The sequence below is a fragment of the Doryrhamphus excisus genome, chromosome 22, assembly GCF_030265055.1.
Source record: "Doryrhamphus excisus isolate RoL2022-K1 chromosome 22, RoL_Dexc_1.0, whole genome shotgun sequence".
NCBI classification, from domain to species: domain Eukaryota; kingdom Metazoa; phylum Chordata; class Actinopteri; order Syngnathiformes; family Syngnathidae; genus Doryrhamphus; species Doryrhamphus excisus.
In genome coordinates this window covers 8286404-8312181 of record NC_080487.1, presented here as the reverse complement: position 1 = coordinate 8312181, position 25778 = coordinate 8286404, and the positions used below count along the sequence as shown (strand labels likewise).

Sequence of the window (25778 nt, the reverse complement as noted above, 5' to 3'; positions counted from 1 at the left end):
AGATCATTTTCAATGAGAATAACGTCAACTAGTATCACAACCGATGTTTAAACTTTTGGACTGTAGAACGATTGTTTTGACATTTCTTCCATTTCAGCCTCAGTTGTGTGACGGCGACTGAGGGGCGACGCCTCAGGCTCTGTCAAAGTCTGGCCTCAGATCAGCTTAGCGCCTCACGTCTGCGCTTTATCTCGGAAAGGAGTGCAGCATACAAAGTTGTCCCGTAGCTGAGGGCCTGCCGAGTGTAAAACGTTTTTTAGTTTGACAGAAAAGCTCAGCACTGAGGATTAGACTTGTGGTAGTTTAGTTGTGTGGATGACCTTTGCTCCCCGCAAAGTGACGTGTTTTACTGTCTCCAGCACGGCGGTGGATGTTGCAGGCTCACAAAAAGATTTGTGGATGTCGATGGAGATGATGGCAACACTAAATCATGTGTGCATGATGTGCAGCATGTCAGCTCTACACTGGAATTAATCGTACACCTCCCAGCTCTGCTCCTGCAGGAGTGTGAGAGCCTTAAATCTTAAATCCTCACTAAGCAGCAGAGCTCACATGACAGGTCTGTTTAATATTCATACTGTATTGAGGAGGGGGAGGGGGGGGCGGCTCACCAGAGAAGTAAAGGGGAGATGATACCCCCTGTCGACCCTCTGTTCTTCTGCTCAGACACAGTCGGAGTTGTCACTCAAACTCAATAACCTCACACAATACAATAATTTTCTCCAGTTTCCTCCCACATCCCAAAAACATGCATGTTAATGACTCCAAACTGTCCATAGGTATGAATGTGAGTGTCTATATGTGTCTGTGATTGGCTGGCGACCAGTGCAGGGTGTACCCCGCCTCTCTCCCAAAGTCTTTCAAATTTCCCTTGCATGATTAACAATGCCAACTTGACACATGCTCCATTTTTTCACAAACATCTTTTTTTCATTGCCCTGTGATTGGCTGGCGACCAGTCCAGGGTGTAACCCGCCTCTCGCCAGAAGACAGCTGGGATAGGCTCCAGCATACCCTCTCGAGGAGAAGCAGCATAGAACATAGATGGATGGTTGTTCTGCATAACAGCAATGATGATATTACCGTGTTTTCTGGACTATAAGTCGCACAAGGCCAAAACTGCATAATTGGGTAGAAAAAGAACATGTATACGTAAGTCGCATTTTTTTTAATTTCATATATTATTTAATTTTATTTTTTATTATTTATTTTTACATCTCTGTGTGGAGTTTGCATGTTCTCCCCGTGCATGCGTGGGTTTTCTCCGGGTACTCCGGTTTCCTCCCACATTCCAAAAACATGCTAGGTTAATTGGAGACTCCAAATTGTCCATAGGTATGAATGTGAGTGTGAATGGTTGTTTGTCTATATGTGCCCTGTGATTGGCTGGCCACCAGTCCAGGGTGTACCCCGCCTCTCGCCCAAAGACAGCTGGGATAGGCTCCAGCACCCCCCGCGACCCTCGTGAGGAAAAAGCGGTAGAAAATGAATGAATGAATGAATGAATTATTTATTTTTATTTTTTATTTTTTTACTTGACCAAAACAGACATTACATCCTACTAGAAGGCGAGGTCTAACATTAATAAAAGAATAAAGAACAGGCTGAATAGGTGTAAGATATGCTAACACAATGGTTATTCAGCTACACAAAAAATAAACATGAACAGAAAAAGTTTCCAGTGTTTATGTAACATAATAAACAGTTTTAAGTCCACTAACTGTTTTGTTTTCTTCATAGCAGTAAGAGTAGCCTCTGCTTTACACCTGTCCCTAACAAGGTTCTCACTTACTCCAAACTTTCTCTCTGCTGCTTGATTACTGTTTTCAGCTGTTAATTTAACTAGAATAGGATTTTCTTTTGGGGGGCGTTTGTGTTCTGTTGTAATGCCAACTGTTTAAATATTGAATTGGTAAGGAGTAGGAGATATCGGTGTGAAAGTCTAGAGTGCCCTCTTGTGGCTGTCTGTGAAATTATATACCGTATTTTCTGGACTATAAGTCGCTCAGGAGTATAAGTCGCACAAGGTCAAAAATGTATAATTAGGTAGAAAAAAAACATACATAAGTCGCACTGTATAAGTCACATTTTTTGTGGGTAATTAATTTTCCAAACTACTTGACCAAAACAAACATTACGTCCTCTTGGAAGGCAAGTTCTAACATGAATAAAAGAATAAAGAACAGGCTGAATAAGTGTAAGATATGCTAACACAATGATTATTCAGCTACACAAAAAATAAACATGAACAGAAAAGGTGTCCAGTGTTTATGTAACATAAACAGTTTTTTCATGTATAAGTCGCAGGAACAGCCAACCTATGAAAGAAAGCGCGACTTGCGTATATTCCAGAAAATATGGTATTTATTTATATATTATATTAGCATTACAAAAGAAATGCAAAGTAGAAACAAAAATACAAAGTCAAAATGATGCAGATAAACTTGCCCTAATTCAATTTCTTCTTTTTCGTTGAAGAAATGCCACCTCACCAGACACACACACACAATCCTCTCTCTACACCAGGGGTCGGGAACCTTTTTGGCTAAGAGAGCCATGAAGGCCAGATATTTTAAAATGTGTATCTGTGAGAGCCATATACATTTTTTTAAACATTGAATGCAATAAAATGTGTGCATTTGTATGTAAGACCAACAGTTTTAGATATAATGGGCTCTAATTACGTAGACCAGGCACACTACCCCACGCCAATGGGGTGTGACCAGCACACTTTCGTGAGCAGCGCAGTGTCCAATAATAAATCAAATACTTGCTGCCATTAATGCAACTTCTGCTGCTGCATAGTTTTGAACTAGCTTTAGCTAGGTGACTATTTGACTAAAGGAGGAAAGTCTACATTTACATGTTTTTTTGACATCTCAATGACCGAGGTAGACTACCGCATTACCCAGTAATAATCAAGTTTTGGTGTTTGACCTGGAAAATATCATCAAGAAAGATGGATATGGTCGGCCATATTGCTGGACGAATTAAAATGTATAAGAAAGTTTTTATTTTTAATATTTTTAACAGTGATTTCTGTGATGTTTACTTTAAAATGTTAGCAAACATGCATTTTTATTGTGGTAAATGCTTGAGAGCCAGATACAGTCATCAAAAGAGCCCTACCTGGCTCCCGAGCCATAGGTTCCCTACCTCTGCTCTACACTGTGAAATTGTAATTTTGTTGAACCAGTCAAAAAATGGGCCGCTGTGGATCTCCTTCAATCTGTAGCTCAGGCATCCGCCTTCATCTGCACCCATAAATCCTGACAAAAGCAGCACCCCCACAGGTGCAGGAAGGAGCGAGGGCAAGATGAATGACTCAGGAACGCTGCTCTGATGAATGACTCAGGAACGCTGCTCTGATTACTATCCGTCTTTCCAGCATCATTCCCGCTCGCCTCGGGCCTGTCGAATCTTTTTCTTTTTAGCACAATGTTTACACTTTTTGCTGGCTGTGTGAGGATGTGCTTTTTAGACAGACATTATGGCTCCAACTGCAATCAAACACTATTTGCTTTAATTGGCCCTTCAAATTTCCCTTGCATGATTAACAATGCCAGCTTGACACATGCTCCATTTTTTCACAAACATCTTTTTTTCATTGCCCTGTGATTGGCTGGCGACCAGTCCAGGGTGTAACCCGCCTCTCGCCAGAAGACAGCTGGGATAGGCTCCAGCATAGAAAATGGATGGATCTTTGTTCATATATCCATACCGGAGATGTATTGAGACAAGCAGGACAATGAAATGCTCTTCCACTAGATGGCAGAATATACATAATGAACCTGTGTATTCATCTGATGCCATTCATACAACAATAAGTCATCAGGAGGAAATCATGTTTTTTCTTTTGTTTTTTACAAACAGTAAAGACCAATCCAATGTAGGTCATTCATTCATTCATTTTCTACCACTTATCCTCACAAAGGTCACGGGAGTGCTGGAGCCTATCCCAGCTGTCTTCGGGCGAGAGGCGGGGTACACCCTGGACTGGTGGCCAGCCAATCACAGGGCACATATAGACAAACAACCATTCACACTCACATTCATACCTATGGACAATTTGGAGTCGCCAATTAACCTAGCATGTTTTTGGAATGTGGGAGGAAACCGGAGTACCCGGAGAAAACCCGCGCATGCACGGGGAGAACATGCAAACTCCACACAAGATGGCCGAGGGTGGAATTGAACTCGAGTCTCCTAGCTGTGAGGTCTGCACGCTAACCACTCGTCCGCCGTGCAGCCCCCAATTTAGGTCAGATTGGTATATTTAAAAAAAGAATAGCTTGATCAAAGTCCAGCCTCGTTTTTTATTGGCCCGGGGGGGGGGGGCAAAAACATAAATAAAATGGCTTAATGTAACAAGAAAACGCTAGGTATTGGAATAGAGCTGTTATAATGTGCATAAAAGACGCTGTTAAACACAGGAAGTCCCTTGTTAAGACCCTAGCCTCCGCTGATGAACAAAGTAAGAGCTCACACATGTAGCATAGCATAGCAAAGCATAGCTGTGCTTTGCATGTGAATAGATTTTTGTACTATTTCGGGAAAAAATAGAGGAAGGTGATTTGTACTGATGCTGGATGAATACTGCCATCCACTTCTCATCTATTGCAGTAATTATATAATAACAAATATAATAACAGATTTGTCAACAGTGTTGTTAAAGGTGCTTTTCTTCATTTTTCGGATCTGTGTGCATCTTCTATCCGCAGGCTCACTGACAGTGTCCATCACCGACATGCGTGCTCCGGTGGTGGGGGGCTCCGGTGGAGTCTACGCTCTCTGCTCGGCGCATCTGGCCAACGTCGTCATGGTAACTGCCAGAAAAATGGCTTTGCACTATTTTTCCAGAGATGAAATGTCCCATGCTTCCAGTGTGTTTTCTTTGAACATGAAAGGAAAGCTTTTTAAGCTTTCACTTTCACTTCATTAGGTGCACCTGCACACTAGAATTATATTGAAAAAGTAAGCAGTCCAAACCAAAACCTCCAATAGTGTGTTTTATTTGTCCCTGTATGTATTATTTGTGTGTTTATAAACTCTCAGGGCCCTGTTAAATGTAACCAATCACTCTAACTTGTTGTTTCCTCCTCCACATGCCAGCAGGGATGAGTCTCAAAGTGGCCCCGCCAGCAAAGACAGGATGTGCAAGCTAACAGACAACACGTTGTTTGCTCTCTTATACTTGGTGTCTGTTTGTTGTAAGAGGGAATCCTTTAAGCCACGTCTCCTTTTAGCTCACACGACTTTCCTCCTGTGGACTTTTGTTGAAAAGAATCTTCAACCATCTGCCAACTAGCGTCGTCATCATCACAGGCCTGTCTGCTCTCAGCTTTTCTCTGCTTTCTGTTCAAGGCCTGATTTAATCTGAGAAGACCTCTTCAACTTCATGGTCTTCAGTTGTTATTCTAAAAATATGTTATTAATATGAGTAAATAGTACACACGAATTGGGCTTGTTAGGGACACAAGTTATTTTTTTATCTCACGCCTTACTTATAGCACTGAATGTAGCCTGTTAGTTATCCCAATGGTAAGTCATAATTATGAGATAAAAGGTCAAAATTATTACATTAAAAAATCATAATTTTGAGATAAAAAAAATCATAATCATGAGATAGTCAAGATTATGAGATAAAAAGTCGAAATTATGAGAGTCAAGATTATGAGATAAAAAGTCGAAATTATGAGAGTCAAGATTATGAGATAAAAAGTCAAATTATGAGATAAAAAGTCATAATGATGAGATAAAAAGTCAATTATGAGATAAAAAGTTATAATGATGAGATAAATCATGAGAAAGTAGAAATTATGAGATAAAAAGTGGAAATTGTGAGATACAAACTGCGCATGTGGCACAGTTTGCGCCTTACCAGTTCTGAAATATTATATATTTTGTACCAAATATGAGTTAAGGGAACACCCAAGGGAATACCCAAATTTCCCATTTTACAGCCATGTCGCAAGAGCACAGTAATTTCTCCGCATCCAGTTTTTTGCATTGTCAGTATTGCATCTCTCAATTTCTGAGGGAATTGCACTTGTACTTCAACTGTTAAAAAAAAAATCAAATTCCACAACAAAGTTTGAGTCTTCCTGACACAAAGTTCCATGTCAGCATGTTTGATAAAAAGGCCTTTACCAAACACCAAGACACTCTTTCCTTGAAGATATGAATCATTTATCTGTTGTAATATTGTGACTTTAAAGGCTTCTTCTTGCGACAGGGCTTTATCGCTATTTTTATCCTGTGTTTTTAATCTTCCATTCAGACAGCAGGGACTAGGGCGGGAAAAAGGTGGCCCTGGGTCTTTTTCCCACAATTCCTCACCGTCAGACACTTAAGGAGTGATATGATTGGTGCTATTATTCATCCCGAGGAGTATAGGTGATATTCTAAGTCAGGATGCCATTGTTCTCTCCTCCCAGGAGGATCATAAGTGCGATTTATTGTCCCCTCCTCATCTGTTTAATTAGTGTAGCTCTAATTAACAGAGTGCCCCTGGCTTGGGCCCAGTGCAGCAGCCAGGTGAACACACCATCAGGGCTCCTTCCATTACAGTGGATGGTCTTTCTCTCCAGGTTAAATAAGGTGAAAAATATGGCTATATAGATATAATGGGGGGGGGGCTCTGCCGGGGTCTGGCGCAGGGCGTTCCATCTCTACCGCTCGGTCCTCCATGGGGCAGTGTGCCCGGGCCTCTTCTGTCCTGGCCGGGGTGGTCCTATGTCGGTGGTCAGGCCTGGGGTTACCTGGGGCGGGCCGGGTTCCGCTTCCTGGGAGTGTGTGGGGGGCGGGGGGGTCGTGGACGGGCTCCCTTCCGGTTGGCGGGGGCGCCCCTGTGCCCACAGGTGTGTGGCCCTCGATGCCCGTCTGCCCTAGTGGGGTATGGTCTCCCGCTGGTCGGCCCTGGCTTTGCCCACACCCACGGGGCCGGAGGATCTCTGGCGGTGGGGCTTGACCTGGCTGCGCGGGGCGGGGTTTGCTGGGTGGTAGAAGGCAGTCTCTCTCCTTTTGTCATTCTCAGTGACAATTACACATTCACACACTCGCATTCACATACACAAGCACGCTTACGCACACATATATGAATATATACACAGAAGTACACACCTCCATATGGACACTCACAGCACATGGGTGCTTCTCTACACAATCTACCGTCTTATCTCTGATGTCTATATGCTTTTGGTATGCTATTATTACAGTAATAATGATGTCAAGCAGTGAGATTTTAATTACTGTAACTGTATGGCTGTAATTGTGTTTACTATCACGGTTCATGTCTTCATTGTTTCTATTGCTACTGGTAAGTTGGACTGTTTCATTTCAGTGATATCATTTCCATTGTGACCCTTAGCCATCATTGACATTTAACTGTTCTGTTTGTCACTGTTGTTATGGGAATTCTTGTTGCTGCTGTTTTTGTCGCTCTCTCTACTGCCATACCCCCCCCCCCCCACCCCACCTTTCTCTTCTTCTTCTTCTTCTTCTTCTTTTCTGTGTTTCTTCTTGCTCCGGTCCGGTCGCTCCAAATGCGCATAACAAAAACATCAAATAACGGCAAATAAAATTTCATGGTACAGGGAAGTTGTAGCCAACACCTTTCCTGACACAGAGCAAATCTGTTTAGCATGTAAGGGCATTTAGATCAACAATACAATGGCTGGACGGGACAAAAAATAAATAAATAGATATGGTGAAAAATAGAATAAAGGATGTTTAGTGTGAACTCCTGAATGACTAGTCTTGTTGTGTGTTGCAGAACTGGGCTGGGATGAGATGTCCGTACAAGCTGCTCCGCATGATCCTGGCATTAGTTTGCAGTAAGTTCTTCTGTTAGGAATATGGCTAAATTTCTCTCCCTTTCTCTCCCTTTCATAGATATGAATGTGAGTGTGAATGGTTGTTTGTCTATATGTGCCCTGTGATTGGCTGGCGACCAGTCCAGGGTGTACCCCGCCTCTCGTCCGAAGACAGCTGGGATAGGCTCCAGCACCCCCGCGGTAGAAAATGAATGAATGAATGAGAGATGCAGTAGTACCTTTTGTTTGTTTGACAAAACCAGGATGTATTTTCCCCCCATAAGAAACAATGTAAATCCAATTCATGCCTTCCTGACATCCATAAATAGTACCAAAAATTAATTGTATTCAGAATAATAATAGTTTTATATTCAGAAAACAATGTAAAATAATTATGACAACTTTCTTTAGCTCCATTGCGGGTTATTTAGCCATCATACGGACAGCAACACGTTGTCTGTTTAGGCCTTTCGTTTTCCCGAACGATACAGGTAAAACATGAAAATGAAAATCGAGGCAAAGTTTTGTTAAAAATGTTCACGCAAAATGGGATGTACAAAAACCGATATTATATTAGATATTACACTAATTTGCTTTGTCATCTATAATACAAAGCTAAAATGTGGAATTTTGTTTGCACAGTGTAGCTTAGCACAGTGGTTCCAAAACTCATTTATAGTCATAACGTTGGGACCCCCTGGGGGTGCCCTTGAAAGCCACTGGCTTAGCAGATATTGACCACTATTGGATTGGTTTAGCATCTTCACCTCTCAATTTTCACTGGAAAAAGTTTGGATTTCCACATTATTTGGACAATTAAAATGAATTCGTCAAATTGCCGCCTCACCCCAATGCCAAACTATTAGTGACCCTTCTCCTTCACAGTGAGCTCAGAGGTGGGCCGAGCAGTGTGGCTGCGCTTCTCCCCACCTCTCCCCTCCTCCGGGCCACAGCCCAGCTTCATGGCCCACCTGTCAGGCGCCGTGGTGGGCATCAGCATGGGGCTCCTCATCTTACGGAGCTATGAGGAGAGCCTGCAGAAGCAGTGCTCCTGGTGGGTCATCGTCTTCTCCTTCATCACTTTCCTCCTCTTTGCCATCTTTTGGAATATATTCGCCTACGATCTGCTGGGTGTGCAGATCCCACCTCCTCCCTGATGACGGACTTCGAGCAGGTTCTGCCTTTCATTTTACCCATTGGTTCCACCCCCAATGAGATGAAATCATTCACAACCCAGTTGTTTTTGTACAGATACTTTGCAAAAGGAAGTTATGTCTCTTTTATTAAAGAGGGTAGCAACAAGTGCAAGCTCCTCGGATGCATTTGAGAAGCTTCTTTATCTGTTTGGACACAGTGTGCTGATAGCGTCTCAATATTTAGCTGCTGTGCTTCTTTAAAAGCTTTCATTTCATGACATGTGCCTCCGGTGAAAAGAAATGAGCCACAAACAAAAGCACATTTCATTTCCCTTACAATTGGTAAGCTTTGTTTTCCTTCTATCGTCTTTTATCACAATTCCTGCTTTGAACCAACACTGTGCATACAGAAAACAGAGCAGAAACCATTGTGGCAAAATGTACATTTCAGATATGCTGTTAAGGTAACCATGGCGACAGGGAAGGAAGGATAAGAAGGCCGACTGCACTGGTGAGGTCATCTTCATTGAGTGGAATCCACTTTTTGCAGTGTAAATGATGCCACATAAATACAAAGTAACGCCAGAATGATTCATACCCTGGATAGATTCTTTTTGGTCAAAGTCACTTTTGGCTTATGGAACGGTCATCTTTTGGCTGGAAATGGGCTGCACGGTGGTTGAGTGGTTAGCGCACAGACCTCACAGCTAGGATTCAATTCCATCCTCGGCCATCTCTATGTGGAGTTTGCATGTTCTCCCCGTGCATGCATGGGTTTTCGCCGGGTACTCCGGTTTCCTCCCACATTCCAAAAACGTGCTAGGTTAATTGGCCACTCTAAATTGTCCATAGGTATGAATGTGAGTGTGAATGGTTGTTTGTCTTGTCTATATGTGCCCTGTGATTGGCTGGCCACCAGCCCAGGGTGTACCCCGCCTCTCGCCCCAAGACAGCTGGGATAGGCTCCAGCACCCCCGCGACCCTCGTGAGGATAAGCGGTAGAAAATGAATGAATGAATGATTGTTAGTATATTTAAATAACTTCATGATATCTGACTTTGCAACAGCTATTATGCATTATAATTAGGGATGTCTAATATTATCTTTTTTGCCGAAAACCAATTTGCCGATTTTATCCAACTCTCAATTTCCGATACCGATATCAGCCAATACCTCCTGTGGTGGAAAGAACACATATGTGTTGAATACAGTATTTCTTGTATATCGCTTTGAAAAAATGTGATACCGATATCAACCAATATTTTATTTTCATGCTGATATTGGTGCCATGACACATTTGAAGCCTAATTTCCACAATTCATTCATTCATTCATTTTCTACCACTTTTTCCTCCCGAGGGTAGCGGGGGGTGCTGGAGCCTATCCAAGCTGTCTTCGGGCGAGAGGCGGGGTACACCCTGGACTGGTCGCCAGCCAATCACAGGGTAATTTCCACCATTGCAGCTTTAATCTTGGAAAATGGTTCACTTCTTGAGGGAGTATGAATTATTTTGTATAAAAATACAAATAATAATATGTGTCATAACAGGTCTTCCAGTATTTTGCCACATGAAAACATGGTACTTTACCTGAAAATGTGTCCAGGGAATGAATCATTTTGAGAGCAGACACACACACACACTTGTCTGAATTGGCGCCAACAGACTGAACTGGGATGCAGGTCACATGACCAGGCATGGGCCACCATCAGGCTCTCTGAGTCAATACCTCACCCTCTCCTTCTTACAGACTGTATACTTTTTGTAAAGGAATGTATAGAGACAAAAAAACAAGTAAATTGCTGTTTTTCATTTGCTAGTGGATGTGTGTATTATGTATGTTCATAACCAAGAGTCTATTTATTTCTGGATTTCAAACGGTGCAAAATGTACGCTATGATTGTTGTTCCTAAATGGTTCATGAGGTTCCTCGCCACCAATGACTTGATCCAACTTTAGTGCTTTACAGAATAAGCCATAGAAAGAACCGAGATGGGTAGCATTGTGAGCGTCATGTCTTCATTGTGTAAAAAAAACTGTGCAGCAAGTACCTGCCTGTGAAACTTATTATTATTTTCATACAAATTGCTTCTTCATGAAGTGGGATTTGTTGTGCAGACACACACACACATATCCTCTCCTGTAGTGTGTGTGTGTGTATAACAAATGATATGGACACAGCCTTCTCTGTGTGAGGATGGTGGTTGCATTTGCTCCAATTTTCACTCTTTGGATCGATAATTCATTTGAAAAGCTGAACATTTTATGCTTTTTCCAATTGTCATCATAAATTCCGTTGGTTTACAGTCACTCCTGCATGTCATCGTATCTACGTGGTAAAAGTGAGGGGCAGACAATTAAGAAAATGAGGCAAAAAATCCAGCATTATGCTGGATTAATGGATAGAACCCCCTTGTGTACGCTATGAAATGTTATTGCCAGAGCTGGCCAGGATACAGTAGGGTGTTGAATAATGCATACATACCCTGGTAGCCTGTAATGAAGACAAAGAGGATGCCTGAGCGGAGGTTAATGTGCCTCTTTAACTTTAGATTCATAAGGATGTGTAAAAAGGGCTAGTTAAGTGGTTAGGGGTTTTTGTACACATTCGCTACTAATATCAAAATGTTTATAAGTCTGTAGGAAGGCAAAAAAGCTGGAAAAAATAAACAATGTGGCTGTATGCACTCCCTACAATTGGCTTGGTCTTATCTAACTTTACAGTACAAGTACAGTACAAGTGTCAAAATAACCCCTCACATTTTTCACTGTATATCTTCTTAAGGGACAATGCTATAGAAATACAATATACTGTAAAGTACTCAATGTAGATGTAATTCAGATAATAACTCATTCATTAATAATCACTGTTACGTGGTTGATTAGACCATGTCCGAGAAGTGCAAAATAACAAACCAAATGTGCAAAAAAAAAAAAAAGTGCACACCAAAAAGCAAAATTACAATTACACCACCCAGAAGGGAAACATACCAAAATCCTTGAGTTATAGGAAGTGATAACGCTTGGACCAATCAGCTCCGGAGGGTTGGTTATTTATTTCCTTGTGTGTCTTTATAGCCGAAAAGTGCAAAACAAATTACAATTAGACCCTCCGGAATGGGATTGTACCCTCGTTATATATCCTCATTAAAATATTTGATGTACCCCTGTAGCTTCCTGTATCTGTGCCTTGCATGCCGACATCTGTGGGAAGCATGCGTTCCGCTAAACCTAAACTATAGACGTCTACTATTTTCTAAGTACTCCATGATAATTACGTTTTTGTCTCCGCTAAGCTGATTGGTCCAAATGTTATCACTTCCTATACTCTGGGTAATGAGTTCGTCCTGTGTTTTGCTTGATGGTGGCCATGTTTTTCAACCATTCATTCATTCATTTTCTACTACTTATCTTCACACGGGTTGCAGGGGGTGCTGGAGCCTATCCCAGCTGTCTTCGGGCAAGAGGCGGGGTACACCCTGGACTGGTCGCCAGTCAATCACAGGGCACATATGTATAGACAAACAACCATTCACACTCACATTCATACCTATGGACAATTTGGAGTCGCCAATTAACCTAGCATGTTTTTGGAATGGGCTGCATGGCGGTCGAGTGGCTAGCGTGCAGACCTCACAGCTAGGAGACCGGAGTTCAATTCCACCCTCGGCCATCTCTGTGTGGAGTTTGCATGTTCTCGCCGTGCATGCGTGGGCTTTTCTCCAGGTACTGGAATAGGCTCCAGCATACCTGTGACGCTAGTGAGGATATGCAGCATAGAAAATTGATGGATTTTGTACATTTTGTACACACAAGCGGTAGAAAATTAATGAATGAATTAATGTTTTTGACGGAGGGTGGAATTGAACTCTGGTCTCCTAGATGTGAGGCCTGCATGCTAAACACTCCTCCACCGTGCAGCCTGTGTTTTTCAACCAATCTTGCTCAAAATTCACACACATGTGGCTATCAGTCGCATGAAGGTGTGTACCAGATTTGACCAAGCACTCTGAAATTATACCTAGTGTTTTGTAGAGCTATGTGAGGGATTTCAAGTTAATCCAATTTATGGGGGTCAAACTTTGGGATTTAATAACAGTGCCACTGTGTGGGGTGTTTCTCAAAATATAACAGCCCAGGCAACACAGTAAGGGTGCCTGTTTTTACACATTTTTAGCACATCTTAGCTTACACAGACTAATACCGTATTTTCTGGACTATAAGTCGCTAAGTTGCACAAGGCCAAAAATGCACAATCAGGTAGAAAAAAGCAGACATAAGTCACATTTTTTGCGGGTAATTTATTTTATAAACTACTTGACCAAAACAGACATTACGTCCTCTTGGAAGGCAAGTTCTAACAATAAAAGAATAGAGAACAGCCTGAATAGATGTAAGATATGCTAACACAATGGTTATTCAACTACACGAAAAGGTGTCCAGTGTTTATGTTACAGTTTTTTCATTTATAAGTCGCTCTGGAGTGTAAGTCGCAGGAACAGCCAACCTATGAAAAAAAAGTGTGACTTATAGTCCGGAAAATACGGTACATACTTTCATAATTGTAGCTCTTCTTTTGTACTGGCCTGTCTTCTGATATCGCCTACACACTCTTGACACGGCGGTAAACCTTCATATGGAGGTTCTGTTGGCTGTTGAAAATGCAAAAGAAGCCATGAAATCAGCCAGAAAGGGCAACGATCAGGAAATACTCCATTCCTTATTCGGGTCGTATGTTGTCTTTGTCATTATGGCTTCCTAATTGGACGCTGGGTTGGCTTGAATGGTTATTTAGTTTCTGAAGTATCGGGAAGTTAACAGAGCCCCGAGTTGTGATTGAATTCCATCCTGCCCTGAGATGCATGATTTATCAGCCCCAGTCACATGACAACATCCCTGCTGTCAGGATGATACATGGCTGCCGCTGAGAGACCGCAAACACGCCGCTATCCTCCATCAATAAGTAGACCCGACAGGCTGCATGATGTTCATTTAATTGAATGGCATATTTTTTTCTGGAACACTACAATAACAATAATGAGGAGGATGAGGGGTGTCAGGAGTTGAATAATACACACCCTCCGTTTTGGCACTTCACTCACGTTTGTGCAAGTCAAGGTCAACAAGACCATCCTGAACTTTTCTGATTGATGCTTTAATCCTGCTTGATTTATTCATTCTTTATTCTGGAAAACATGCAGCATACCTGACCTTTGTGATAATGTTGAGTGCCATATTGTTTACTGCCAATCTTTCTGTGCCAATCCACCATGCTGTTAAGATCAATGCCTTGTTCTGCTAAACACTGGCTCGCTTCCGCAACATCATAACACTTACCGTGTGCCAACCAGCAGCCGGGTTGCCTTTACTTGCTCCTTGGATAGAAGAAATATACTCGTTAGAGGACACATCATTGGGAACCCCTGCACAATCCAATCCAAGTATTGTTATATTTGTCCTAATGACAAAAATGTCATCCTACATCAACATATTTGTATTTATTCCTATTTTTTCCCCATTTTAAATGAGTCAATATTCTAAAGCCGGAAATATACTCATCCAAGTAATTATATTGTTTACTTTTTTTTATCTGTCCAATAAGCTATTATGGTTACATATCCTCACCCATTTGTATCTATTGACAAAGTCATCTTCCTGAAAATACATGTAAACATGTTAGATATGCATATTTCACTTTAAATGAGTCAGTGTTTTAAACCTGCTTCTGCCTAAAATAAATTCTATTTTTGCATTTTTTTCACCCTTTAAAGCCATTTTGTTGCCATAACTCCTGTTTATTTTTACCATAAAATAAAATAGTTTTTCCCTACTTTGAAAAAGTTGATCTTTGCAAACTACTGTACAGACTGAAATATGCATATCAAATACTAATCATATTTGGGGCTTTTAACCCTTCAAAGGGTGTTTGTTTGGCTGTTGGAGGGGTTAACACCCCCTGATAAAAACTGAAATCATAACATAACAAATATAGACCATAATCCAACATCCATAGTGAGACACACCATGTTAATATTTTTTGTTTCAGCATGCTTTGAATGGGAAAAAGTGGCGTCATCTGGTGGACAAATATAAAAATAAAAAAATCTGAAGCCAGTAGTCCAAATTGAAATATGAACATAAACGATTGCATTCGTTTGTTAGGATTAAGAAAATGTCACTACGGACAAATCATGCTCATTTTTTTGACCCGACTCACAATAACACCATGAACCATATAAGGAAGTCCGCCCCTCTGTGACATCACAAAGATTTACTGTGGATTAAACTGCGTAACCAAACAAATAGACAAACAAATACCAATCGAGACTGAAGTCTGCAGTTATAGACTTTAAATGGAGGCATGAGAATAACTAGATGGGCTTATCAAACAGAAGAGTACAGCTTATTTTAGATATGGAGTGAAGGGGCAGTTTTGCCAAAAAAAGTGTTTTGATTTGCATTTTTACCAATTCTGTGAGCTGTGTAAGCAACTCAGGTTGTGGTGTAAATCCCCAGTATGTGTGCTGCTGCTTCCTGTCTTCTCCATACAATGGTGCCAAGCTAACAGCAAATAACGTTCAGTCTCTCCAACAAGCAGAAGACGCCAGGTCGTAACAACTCAGCGTTTACACACAAAAAAGAAGGTATTTTTCTCTCTGATTCACATGGAAGGATAACTCAATTTACATGCGGAAAATTTGTATCAAAGTCCTCATGAATTATTTCATTATCTATTGTATGTACTTTTTAAATGTTCTAAAACTGAACCATTTTATATTGTATATATATGAATATATTTTGTTTTATTTTGTACTGGTCATTGTACTTTGCTTTCATTTGGAAACAATCTAAATAAAGAATAATACTGTGGCAACATTCCACAGCTTCTTTTGGGAGTCATGATTAGGTTGAATGTGTTTCCAACTTCCTGTCTGCAACTTTAGGCTGTATGATTATTGTTTTCTAGTTATCAGGTTGTCTTCCAAAGATGTGCCGGTACATTTTGGTGAGAATGCACTCTTGACAACATTGTTTTCCATAAAATAGATTTCAATATTATTATTAGTAGTAGTAGTAACAGTAGGAAAAAATAGACAAAATCATGTGATTTTATAAGAAAAACCCTTCTCAGCTAAATTCTAAGAGAATATCGTCATATTGTAATATATTTTTATAATATAAAATATATTTTTTATATAATATAAAACAAAATTTTACAAAAAAAGTTCATATTTTGAGAAAAAACAGTCATTTTTTAATATAAACTCACAAGTTCACGACAGCCATCTTAATACCACAAAAACCTATGTGCTTGTTTAAAAAAATATAACAAATTGTGAAAAAAAGGAGGACGACTTCCAGTGAAGCACTGTACTCTGTGGTTCAGGCAAAACATATTTTATCTCTTTTTAAGTTTCTTGCTTGGTCTGTCGTCTGCAACAGTGCAGTCTTCCACCACAGCACCGCCCTCCACATCCACATCCTTAAGAAGCGGCAGCTGCTGTTGCTTAGCGACCGCCAGTGCCCACAAACAGCGCTCCAGCCTTTGGGGTGTCCAGTCCTGCTGAGGGTCCACTGAGGAAGAAGTATTGTACCATTAGTGCAAAGAGGAGATTTAATTTTAATGTTTCTACCTTTGTTCAGCTTTTTGGTCTTCTCCAGCATCTTGTCCAGGTAGCGAGTGTAATGTTTGGCTGTGTATTGTATGGGTGCCAATCCAGGTATGCTCTCCATGGCTTCATCAGACATGAAGGCAGCCTGCTCTGGAGCTCCTGCAGCCAACAGTGCTGCAACAACATCAACGCAATGTCACTATTTGCTGACAGCCGTTGTAACACTTGACCTGTGATAACCTGACGCTGTGGCTGGGCCGATTCCTTTCAGGGTGCTGAGCTCCGCAATGGCCGCCGACACATCCGGCAGGAGCCCGAAGGCCTTTGAGGAACATTTCTCCACAGTGTCCTCGCTGTTGGAAGCTACCAGCTGCTGCAGGCGAGGCCGGAACTTCCCCCTCTGCAAAATAAGAAGACAGCTGATGCAGTGTAAGCCATGGTAGTGTCTGATAAACCGCAGGCTTACAGTCAGCTTCCACTCCATGAGCTTGACCATCTCTGACAGAGTGACATGTTTATCACATCGACTTGATATGACAGTCGGAAGCTCCTCTTGATACCTGAGTGCACACACAGCAACATTCCATTCTTAGTGACTTAGTGTATTGTCAAATTTGAAGTAATTTTGGTTATTACCACTTGTCAAGGTCGAGAAGCTTCCCAGATGTCTTGCTTTTATTAGCCTTGGCCTCCACAACATGCCAGTATTTGCCATCAACAGTCCTCCATATGTCATGCTCACATTCAAAAAGTCCCCTCATGGCAGCTTGTAAACAAGTTAGCTTTACTAACACAGCGTTATGAAATTAGTGGTGTTAATTAATTGTTTGGGCAGGTTTAAGGCATATTAATCCTGTACAAACCTCGTTGTGGTTGCGTTTCCGTATTGGCTCAAACTGAAATCTCGCGAGACTATAGTTCACTATCATTTCCGGGAGTGCAAGCTAATGTTAGCTTCCCCATGGCTTTCGTTTTATTAAACTCTTGTACGTCAAACTAAAGAGAAATAAGTATCACAGTTATATTAGTGTTTGACCCACATGTGAAACCGAGCAAGTGCCGAGCGCATAATGTTATCATAAATTAGTCCATTAGCATAGAAGTCCCGAGCTAATTTTATGGCAGTGCGGAGTTGTGCTATTTCTAGCCAACTCCAAAATTAAGGTAAGTGTGTTGAACTTGGAGAATTGATGTATATTTACACGAATGCATACTGTAATTTTGTACTAAATGGCTTTAACCCTTTAAAGCCATTTAAAGATGGTAGGAGAAGACCTGACAGTATCTAAATTATGCAGCAAACAGTAATATTCGAGCAAAACTCCAATAAATAAACATGCAGTGGTGCTTACGTATATTTGCTGTTTGTGTAGTTTGCTTTTACTAGACTAGAATACGAAATGTTTGCTAATGGTTACATTGCTCCACAATTGTATTTGTAAGATATGCTGCGGTATACTTTTGATGGAATTGTTTACATGATTAAATATTATTTTTTCAACTATCAACAGATGAAGAGCATTCTTGACTGCTGCAGTAGTTGAAAAGGCCAGGAGTTCACCAAGTCAGTACTGCTCTTTTTTTTTTTAATTTACATATATTTACAGATAATACTGTACTAATGTGGTTTCTTTAGGAACATGGAGAAGATGTCCCGGGTCACCACAGCTCTTGGCAGTAGTGCCATCAGCGGTCGAACCATGTTCTGCCACTTGGACGCCCCCGCTAACGCCATCAGCGTGTGCCGGGACGCAACGCAGGTGGTGGTGGCCGGCCGCAACATCTTCAAGATCTACGGCCTGGAGGAGGAGCAATTTGTGGAGAAGCTGAATCTCCGTGTGGGCCGGAAGCCCTCTCTCAACTTCAGCTGCGCTGATGTCATGTGGCACCAAATGGAGGAGAACCTGCTGGCCACCGCTGCCACGAACGGCGCTGTGGTGACTTGGAACCTGGGGAAACCGTCTCGCAACAAGCAGGACCAGCTCTTCACCGAGCACAAGCGTACGGTCAATAAGGTGTGCTTCCACCCCACAGAGGTGTACATGCTCCTGAGCGGCTCACAGGATGGCTTCATGAAGTGTTTTGACCTGCGCAAAAAGGAGTCTGTCAGCACTTTCTCAGGTATTATTTCATTTAAAGCACTCTTATCCTATGATTGGTTAATTTAAGTACACTCACTTGCTACCTCGTGATGATCTGCACAAACAAGCTCTATTCTCACTTTTTGGCATGATAACTGTCATGCATCGGGGCCAAGTGCCACCAGAATGGCGTCAGAGTGGAACAGTGGGGCTGTAAAATTCAGTCATTGCTGCTGCTGGTTTATTGCTTTGCCCCTTTTATGAAACCAAAGTATTAGGACCATCACATAAATTGACTGTATTAATAATAACACAGCTGCATGGTAGACAATTGGTTAGCGCGCAGGCCTCACAGCTTAGAAGACCCGAGTTCAATTCCACCCTGGGCTTTCTCCCCGTGCATGTGTGGGTTTTCTCCGGGGACTCCGGTTTCCTCCCACATTCCAAAAACATGCTAGGTTAATTGGCGACTCCAAATTGTCCATAGGTATGAATGTGAGTGTGAATGGTTGTTTGTCTATATGTGCCCTGTGATTGGCTGGCCACCAGTCCAGGGTGTACCCCGCCTCTCGCTCGAAGACAGCTGGGACAGGCTCCAGCACCCCCGCGACCCTTGTGAGGATAAGCGGTAAAAAATTAATGAATAATAACATTATCATTTATGTCATTTAATTGGGGTAAAGTCTTACACTTTGTCTACTTTATTGTACGACTGTAAAGGTGACAGAAGGGGTGCTTGTTCTTGTCTGGAGGGCTCAAATAATTTTACAAACCGTGTTTAGAAAGTTGTGAAAAGTATGCTCCGAAAGTATTCCATTTCTAAATAAGAAATCCTACTTGGCATGAATTCACTTATCATAGTCGGGTCTGGAACCAATTAACCCATCGAACGAGGGATTATTTTAATTTATTCACTTAGTATTTAAACTAATTTCTTCTAATTTTCGTAACTCATGAATATACAAGAAAATAGTCCTAGTACTATGATGGCAAAACTTGTAATTTTTATAATAATAAAGTTAAAATGTGTTATTTTTTATTCTTGAATACAATGTGAGATTCTTCCACTAATTCAATTGGATGGAAACAACATTTAATGTCATTCATTGTAATAAATATAACCCCTGGAGAGAAATGTTTTTTTCCAGCACCACTAAATATGTCATTTTTTATTTAAAAAAGTCACGTCTTTCCTCCAGGTCAGTCAGAAAGTGTGCGGGACGTTCAGTTCAGCATGAAGGATTATTTCACGTTCGCTGCCTCTTTTGAGAATGGAAACGTCCAGCTGTGGGACATCAGACGGCCCGACCGCTATGAGCGAATGTTCACCGCCCACACAGGCCCAGTATTCTGCTGTGACTGGCACCCTGATGACAGGTAACAATAAACTCTTTCGACCTCTGTTCCAAGGTTGAGTGAAACGTATGAAAACGCTTCTAATGGAGGTGTAATTATTTTGAAATGGCATTGATCTTCCATGTCAGGGGCTGGTTGGCCACAGGAGGCAGAGATAAGATGGTGAAGGTGTGGGACATGACCACAAACCGTGCCAAAGAGGTCTACTGCGTCCAAACCATCGCCTCAGTGGCACGGGTCAAGTGGCGTCCAGAGAGGAAGTTCCACTTGGCCACCTGCTCCATGATGGTGGATCACAACATCTACGTGTGGGACGTGCGAAGACCGTTCATCCCCTTCGCCACGTTTGAGGAGCACAAAGACGTGACCACTGGTATTGTGTGGCGCCACCAGCACGACCCTCATTTCCTGCTGTCGGGCTCCAAGGACAGCACCCTGTACCAGCACATGTTCAAGGACGCCACGCGGCCTGTGAATAAAGCCAACCCTGAAGGTCTCTGCTTTGGCCTTTTCGGCGACTTGGCCTTTGCGGCGAAGGAGAGTCTAATCAGCGGTGATGCCAACAGAAAGCCTTACCCTGGAGGCGACCGTCGCTACCCTATCTTTTTCTTCAAGAGACCCGACCCGACAGAACAGTTTGCCCATGTGTCAAGTGCCCTCGCTGTCTTTGAGACGGACTTGGACAGTAACCACATGGACTGGTTTGTGAAAACGGCACAACTCTACCTCCTAAGCGGAAAGCCCTTTGCCGAACTGTGCGACCACAATGCCAAGGTGGCACGCCAGCTCAAAAGACCTCAGGTACGACAACAATGACGCAAACAGTGACTGTTTCTCTGCTTTACACAGCTGCTCTCACTTTAATTGACAGGTTTCCACAACATGGACCATGTTGAGAATAATGTTCTCTGACCCAGCGAACATCACTACTCCTGGGCTGAACCACAACCTGAGTAAACTGGGCACCGTACCTCTAATGAGCAGGTTTGACAGTTAATATTATCATAACGACTTGTTTCCATGATAAAATGACAAGTGGTAGAGTGTAAAAAGGTCACATGCGGCTGTCGTTTTCAGTTTCAGCATGAAGGAGCTGGGCAATGAGAGCAGATTGGAACGCAGCAAAGGAGATGGCAGACAGGACAACGTCCACTTAGAGCCTGAAAACATCAGCAACAACAATGAAGGTTAGACGTGGACCTCACATTTGTTTATGTTGATGGCTGAGTACAATCATTTGTAGGGGTGTGTATTGGCAAGAATCTGCCGATACGATACGTATCACGATACTAGGCTCACAATACGATATATCACAATACTGTCAACAAGGCAATATTTTTTTTGTTTTTCTTGTAGTTAAAGATTATTTCCTGGAAAAACTGAATTACGCCAGCAATATGCAATAACTAAACACATTTTTATTGGATTAGAACAGTATGTTATGCTTTATATAACTTTCCTCTGTAAAAACTTAAAGTGTAGCATTTGAATAAATAAAGCTTTAACATCCATCTTTAAATTTACAAAAAAAATAAAAATAAAAAACAAATAAATTAAATTATGTCTCAAGATCCTGCTCAAATGTTCACATTCTATTAGCTGTGAAAAATGCAGAGTATACAGCCCCTGACTTATCCACCATCAGAACAGTATTTTTGTGGAACAAAGTAACTAACATCAGTAAAAAGTCCTTTTAGGATGCTTGACATAACCATTATTTAACAAAATAGTAATATCAATTTGAAAAACAAAATACCAGCAATATCACAGGACTACTTCTGTAGTATACAAAAGGACCTTCGCATTGCTTGCTAGCGGCAGGTCCTCATGGTGTCTCGCTAAGTGGACTCACAGATTTGTTGTGTTTCCCGAATGCTTTATTCGGGCACGACACATTTTACAAACAGCATGGGTTTTGTCAATTTCTGCACACCCTACTTTGTGTAGAAATCCAAAATGTGTCCACACTTCAGCCTTGTACGCCGCAGGGGCCGCTGTTATGTGCTGGCATTTTGCCATGTTGAACTGTGTTTACGTATGTCTGAGGACGTTTCACTCGTCAATCTCGTTCAACGTCCTTGCCTAATTGACTACATACAGTGGGGCAAAAAAGTATTTAGTCAGCCACCAATTGTGCAAGTTCTCCCACTTAAAAAGATGAGAGAGGCCTGTAATTTTCATCATAGGTACGCTTCAACTATGAGAGACAAAATGAGAAAAAAAAATCCAGATAATCACATTGTTTGATTTTTAAAGAATTTATTTGCAAATCATGGTGGAAAATAAGTATTTGGTCACCTACAAACAAGCAAGATTTGTGGCTCTCACAGACCTGTAAGTTCTTCTTTAAGAAGCTCCTCTGTCCTCCACTCGTTACCTGTATTGATGGCACCTGTTTGAACTGGTTATCAGTATAAAAGACACCTGTCCACAACCTCAGACAGTCACACTCCAAACTCCACTATGGCCAAGACCAAAGAGCTGTCAAAGGACATCAGAAACAAAATTGTAGACCTGCACCAGGCTGGGAAGACTGAATCTGCAATAGTTAAGCAGCTTGGTGTGAAGAAATCAACTGTGGGAGCAATTGTGAGAAAATGGAAGACCTACAAGACCACCGATAATCTCCCTCGATCTGGGGCTCCACGCAAGATCTCACCCCGTGGGGTCAAAATGATAACAAGAACGGTGAGCAAAAATCCCAGAACCACACGGGGGGACCTAGTGAAAGACCTGCAGAGAGCTGGGACCATATTAACGAAGGCTACCATAAGTAACACACTCCGCCGCCAGGGACTCAAATCCTGCAGTGCCAGACGTGTCCCCCTGCTGAAGCCAGTACATGTCCAAGCCCGTCTGAAGTTTGCTAGAGAGCATTTGGATGATCCAGAAGAGGATTGGGAGAATGTAATATGGTCAGATGAAACCAAAATAGAACTTTTTGGTATCAACTCAACTCGTCGTGTTTGGAGGAGAAAGAATGCTGAGTTGCATCCAAACAACACCACACCTACTGTGAAGCATGGGGGTGGAAACATCATGCTCTGGGGCTGTTTTTCTGCAAAGGGACCAGGACAACTGATCCGTGTAAATGGGAGAATGAATGGGGCCATGTATCGTGAGATTCTGAATGAAAACCTTCTTCCATCAGCAAGGGCACTGAAGATGAAACGTGGCTGGGTCTTTCAGCATGACAACGATCCCAAACACACCGCCCGGGCAACGAAGGAGTGGCTTCATAAGAAGCATTTCAAGGTCCTGGAGTGGCCTAGCCAGTCTCCAGATCTCAACCCCATAGAAAATCTTTGGAGGGAGTTGAAAATCCGTGTTGCCCAGCGACAGCCCCTAAACATCACTGCTCTAGAGGCGATCTGCATGGAGGAATGGGCCAAAATACCTACAACAGTGTGTGAAAATCTTGTGAAGAGTTACAGAAAACGTTTGATCTCTGTCATTGCCAACAAAGGGTATATCACAAAGTATTGAGATGAACTTTTGTTTTTGACCAAATACTTATTTTCCACCATGATTTGCAAATAAATTCTTTAAAAATCAAACAATATGATTATCTGGATTTTTTTTTCTCATTTTGTCTCTCATAGTTGAAGCATACCTATGATGAAAATTACAGGCCTCTCTCATCTTTTTAAGTGGGAGAACTTGCACAATTGGTGGCTGACTAAATACTTTTTTGCCCCACTGTAAGTGCTGCCACCTAACGATCGGAGGTTTAAATTGAAATCAGAAATTAACCTTTGCTGTGTCTGCATTTGAATAAATACCATATACAGTCTATGATAAATGCCTAAAAATATCCATATCATACTTTTTAACATCGATACAGTATCTTGGAACGAAGTATCGCGATATATCGCAGAAACGATATTTTCTTACACCCTTAATCATTTGGCTTCAGAAAATGAGGAAACTGAAGGCAGTGAGGGCCAGGCTGAATACATGTTTGGAGATGCTGAGCTAGATGATGATGACCTTTATTCAATGGAACATGACAACCAGACAGGTCAGTCTCATCTGTCATCATGCATACAACCTTGTAGCCCCACCCCTGTGGAATATGGTCATATAGATGTATACACTGCTCTTTTATAGAGGAACAGGAGTGCACTCTCCCCCAGGAGGCTTTCCAGCTACGTCACGACATCCTGGACAATCCGTCTGCTCCCGAGCACCTTCAGCAAGACAAGGCCGACTCCCCGCACGTCAGCGGCAACGAGGCTGAGGTCACGTGTCTGACGCCCATCGAGTCCTTCTCCCTCATCTCCATCTCCCAGCCTCTGTTCACGCCCCATCTGCCCGCCAGCTTCTTTTGCCCTATCGTGCGCCAGATGCTGAGCTACTATGCCGAGCAAGGTGACGTGCAAATGGCTGTGTCTGTGCTCATCGTCTTGGGAGAGCGGATACGGAAAGAGATTGATGACCTCACCCAGGTATCTGGCACTCTTGACAGAAGGACTGCGTTGTGTTGCGTGTCAGAATAGTCATTATTTTCAAATCACGTTGCCTTTTAGGAGCACTGGTACATGTCATACATCGACCTGCTTCAGCGTTTTGAGCTGTGGAACGTGTCCAATGAGGTCATCAAGTTGAGTATGTGCAGCGCCATCACTTGTCTGAATCAGACGTCGACCACACTGCACATCAACTGCAGCAACTGCAAACGGCCGATGAACAACAGGGGCTGGATTTGTGACAGGTATGAATATAATCATATCTATATTATAGTATTTTTAAACCATTCAGGAAAGTACACGTGCACTTCATAATTTGTTGTATCCATCCTAATAGGTTGATCATTCAATTCAAACGAAATTTGAACTTTGAGATTGTTTAAACAAGAGAGAAATGTCAGAAAACATTAATGCCTGGAGGGATCACTTTATAGTGGACCTTTAAATAACTCCATGATGATGTTGGTTTGCATGTTGTGACAACAGTGCCGCCTGTGTCCGCTAGATGTCACCAGTGTGCCAGTGTCTGCGCAGTGTGCCATCATGTGGTGAAGGGACTGTTTGTGTGGTGTCAGGGCTGCAGCCACGGTGGTCACCTGGAACACATCATTAACTGGCTCAAAAGCAGTGCCCACTGCCCCGCAGGCTGCGGACACCTGTGTGAGTACACCTGAACTCACCATGGACAGCTACCACTCACTCACCAGCTTTGACCGCACTCTCTCACACACACAAACCTTTTTAATGACCTAGATCATGGGGTAGGGTACCTATGGCTCGGGTGCCTGATGTGGCTCATTTCTTAATACCATGAAATGTATTGATTTTATTTCTTTGCTGACATTTGAAGTAATACATTACAGAAAACAAAGTGTTCAAAATATAAAACTTTGTAATGCATTTTAATCCATCTGCCTGTTTTCTACCACAATGCTAGCTGTCCTTCCCATATTTTCCGGGTCAGACACCAAAGCTTGATTATTATTGGATAATGCAGTAGCAGGCTGGTATATTCCCTGCGTTAATCACATAGTCAGCTATCTAATTCTGAAGAGCTAACCGTTCTGACGAAAAAAGAAGGAATCATACAGGGTATGGCGCAAAACCGTACAGCAGCAGAAGTCGTTTCATGTGAAGAAGTAAATTATGATTGGTTAGCTTCACTGTAACAATGTGAGTAAAAAGAATACATTCAGAAATTTATTAGAATCTCAAATTGTTGGTACTGCTTAAAAATACACCCGTTTGGTTGTATTCTGTGTTGAAAAAAATATACGATATGGCTCTCACATTTTAATATGTGGCTTTCAT

The 25778-nt window shown here is 42.0% G+C and overlaps 3 protein-coding genes across 9 annotated transcripts in view; 2 read left to right on the top strand and 1 right to left on the bottom strand.

Annotated features, from left to right (window-relative positions):
- The window catches only part of rhbdl1 (rhomboid, veinlet-like 1 (Drosophila)), a 42066-nt gene extending 31605 nt beyond the window's left edge, over nt 1-10461 (top strand). For all 5 annotated transcript variants that reach the window (XM_058061505.1, XM_058061507.1, XM_058061506.1 and 2 more), the window contains 3 exons: nt 4722-4822; nt 7775-7835; nt 8700-10461. In XM_058061505.1, coding sequence (XP_057917488.1) covers nt 4722-4822; nt 7775-7835; nt 8700-8971 — 434 coding nt within the window. In that variant the 3' untranslated portion in view covers nt 8972-10461. The remainder of the gene's footprint in view (nt 1-4721; nt 4823-7774; nt 7836-8699) is intronic.
- A 5725-nt stretch (nt 10462-16186) lies between these two features.
- zgc:112496 (uncharacterized protein LOC541336 homolog) lies at nt 16187-17556 on the bottom strand. 2 transcript variants are annotated; one of them, XM_058061200.1, is made up of 6 exons: nt 17425-17556; nt 17198-17348; nt 17028-17121; nt 16802-16961; nt 16583-16735; nt 16187-16523 (listed from the first exon to the last, which is right to left on the bottom strand). In XM_058061200.1, exons 2-6 carry the CDS (start codon nt 17320-17322, stop codon nt 16348-16350), a joined length of 708 nt encoding a protein of 235 aa, XP_057917183.1. In that variant the 5' UTR covers nt 17323-17348; nt 17425-17556; the 3' UTR covers nt 16187-16347. The 2 variants fall into 2 exon arrangements, with proteins under 2 accessions (XP_057917183.1, XP_057917182.1); XM_058061199.1 differs by having other exon boundaries at nt 17198-17483.
- On the top strand, nt 17427-25778 carry wdr24 (WD repeat domain 24). Of its 2 annotated transcripts, none has more exons than XM_058061195.1 (11): nt 17427-17725; nt 18073-18125; nt 18198-18682; nt 19842-20019; nt 20127-20799; nt 20870-20982; nt 21076-21185; nt 23915-24019; nt 24109-24446; nt 24528-24712; nt 24954-25097. In XM_058061195.1, the coding sequence occupies exons 3-11, from the start codon at nt 18202-18204 to the stop codon at nt 24970-24972; spliced, it is 2202 nt and encodes a 733-aa protein (XP_057917178.1). In that variant the 5' UTR covers nt 17427-17725; nt 18073-18125; nt 18198-18201; the 3' UTR covers nt 24973-25097. The 2 variants fall into 2 exon arrangements, with proteins under 2 accessions (XP_057917178.1, XP_057917177.1); XM_058061194.1 differs by having other exon boundaries at nt 17428-17725; nt 24973-25778.

Excerpts from the sequence above, each read along its gene's own strand:
- zgc:112496 (XM_058061200.1), bottom strand. The coding sequence starts at position 17,322 with ATGAGGGGACTTTTTGAATGTGAGCATGACATATGGAGGACTGTTGAT. Across the intron at positions 16,962-17,027 it reads TCATGGAGTGGAAGCTGACT|AGGGGGAAGTTCCGGCCTCG; the intron begins GTAAGCCTGCGG and ends CTTATTTTGCAG. Across the intron at positions 16,524-16,582 it reads GACCAAAAAGCTGAACAAAG|TGGACCCTCAGCAGGACTGG; the intron begins GTAGAAACATTA and ends CTTCTTCCTCAG.
- wdr24 (XM_058061194.1), top strand. The coding sequence starts at position 18,202 with ATGGAGAAGATGTCCCGGGTCACCACAGCTCTTGGCAGTAGTGCCATC. Across the intron at positions 18,683-19,841 it reads GTCTGTCAGCACTTTCTCAG|GTCAGTCAGAAAGTGTGCGG; the intron begins GTATTATTTCAT and ends TCTTTCCTCCAG. Across the intron at positions 20,020-20,126 it reads GACTGGCACCCTGATGACAG|GGGCTGGTTGGCCACAGGAG; the intron begins GTAACAATAAAC and ends CTTCCATGTCAG.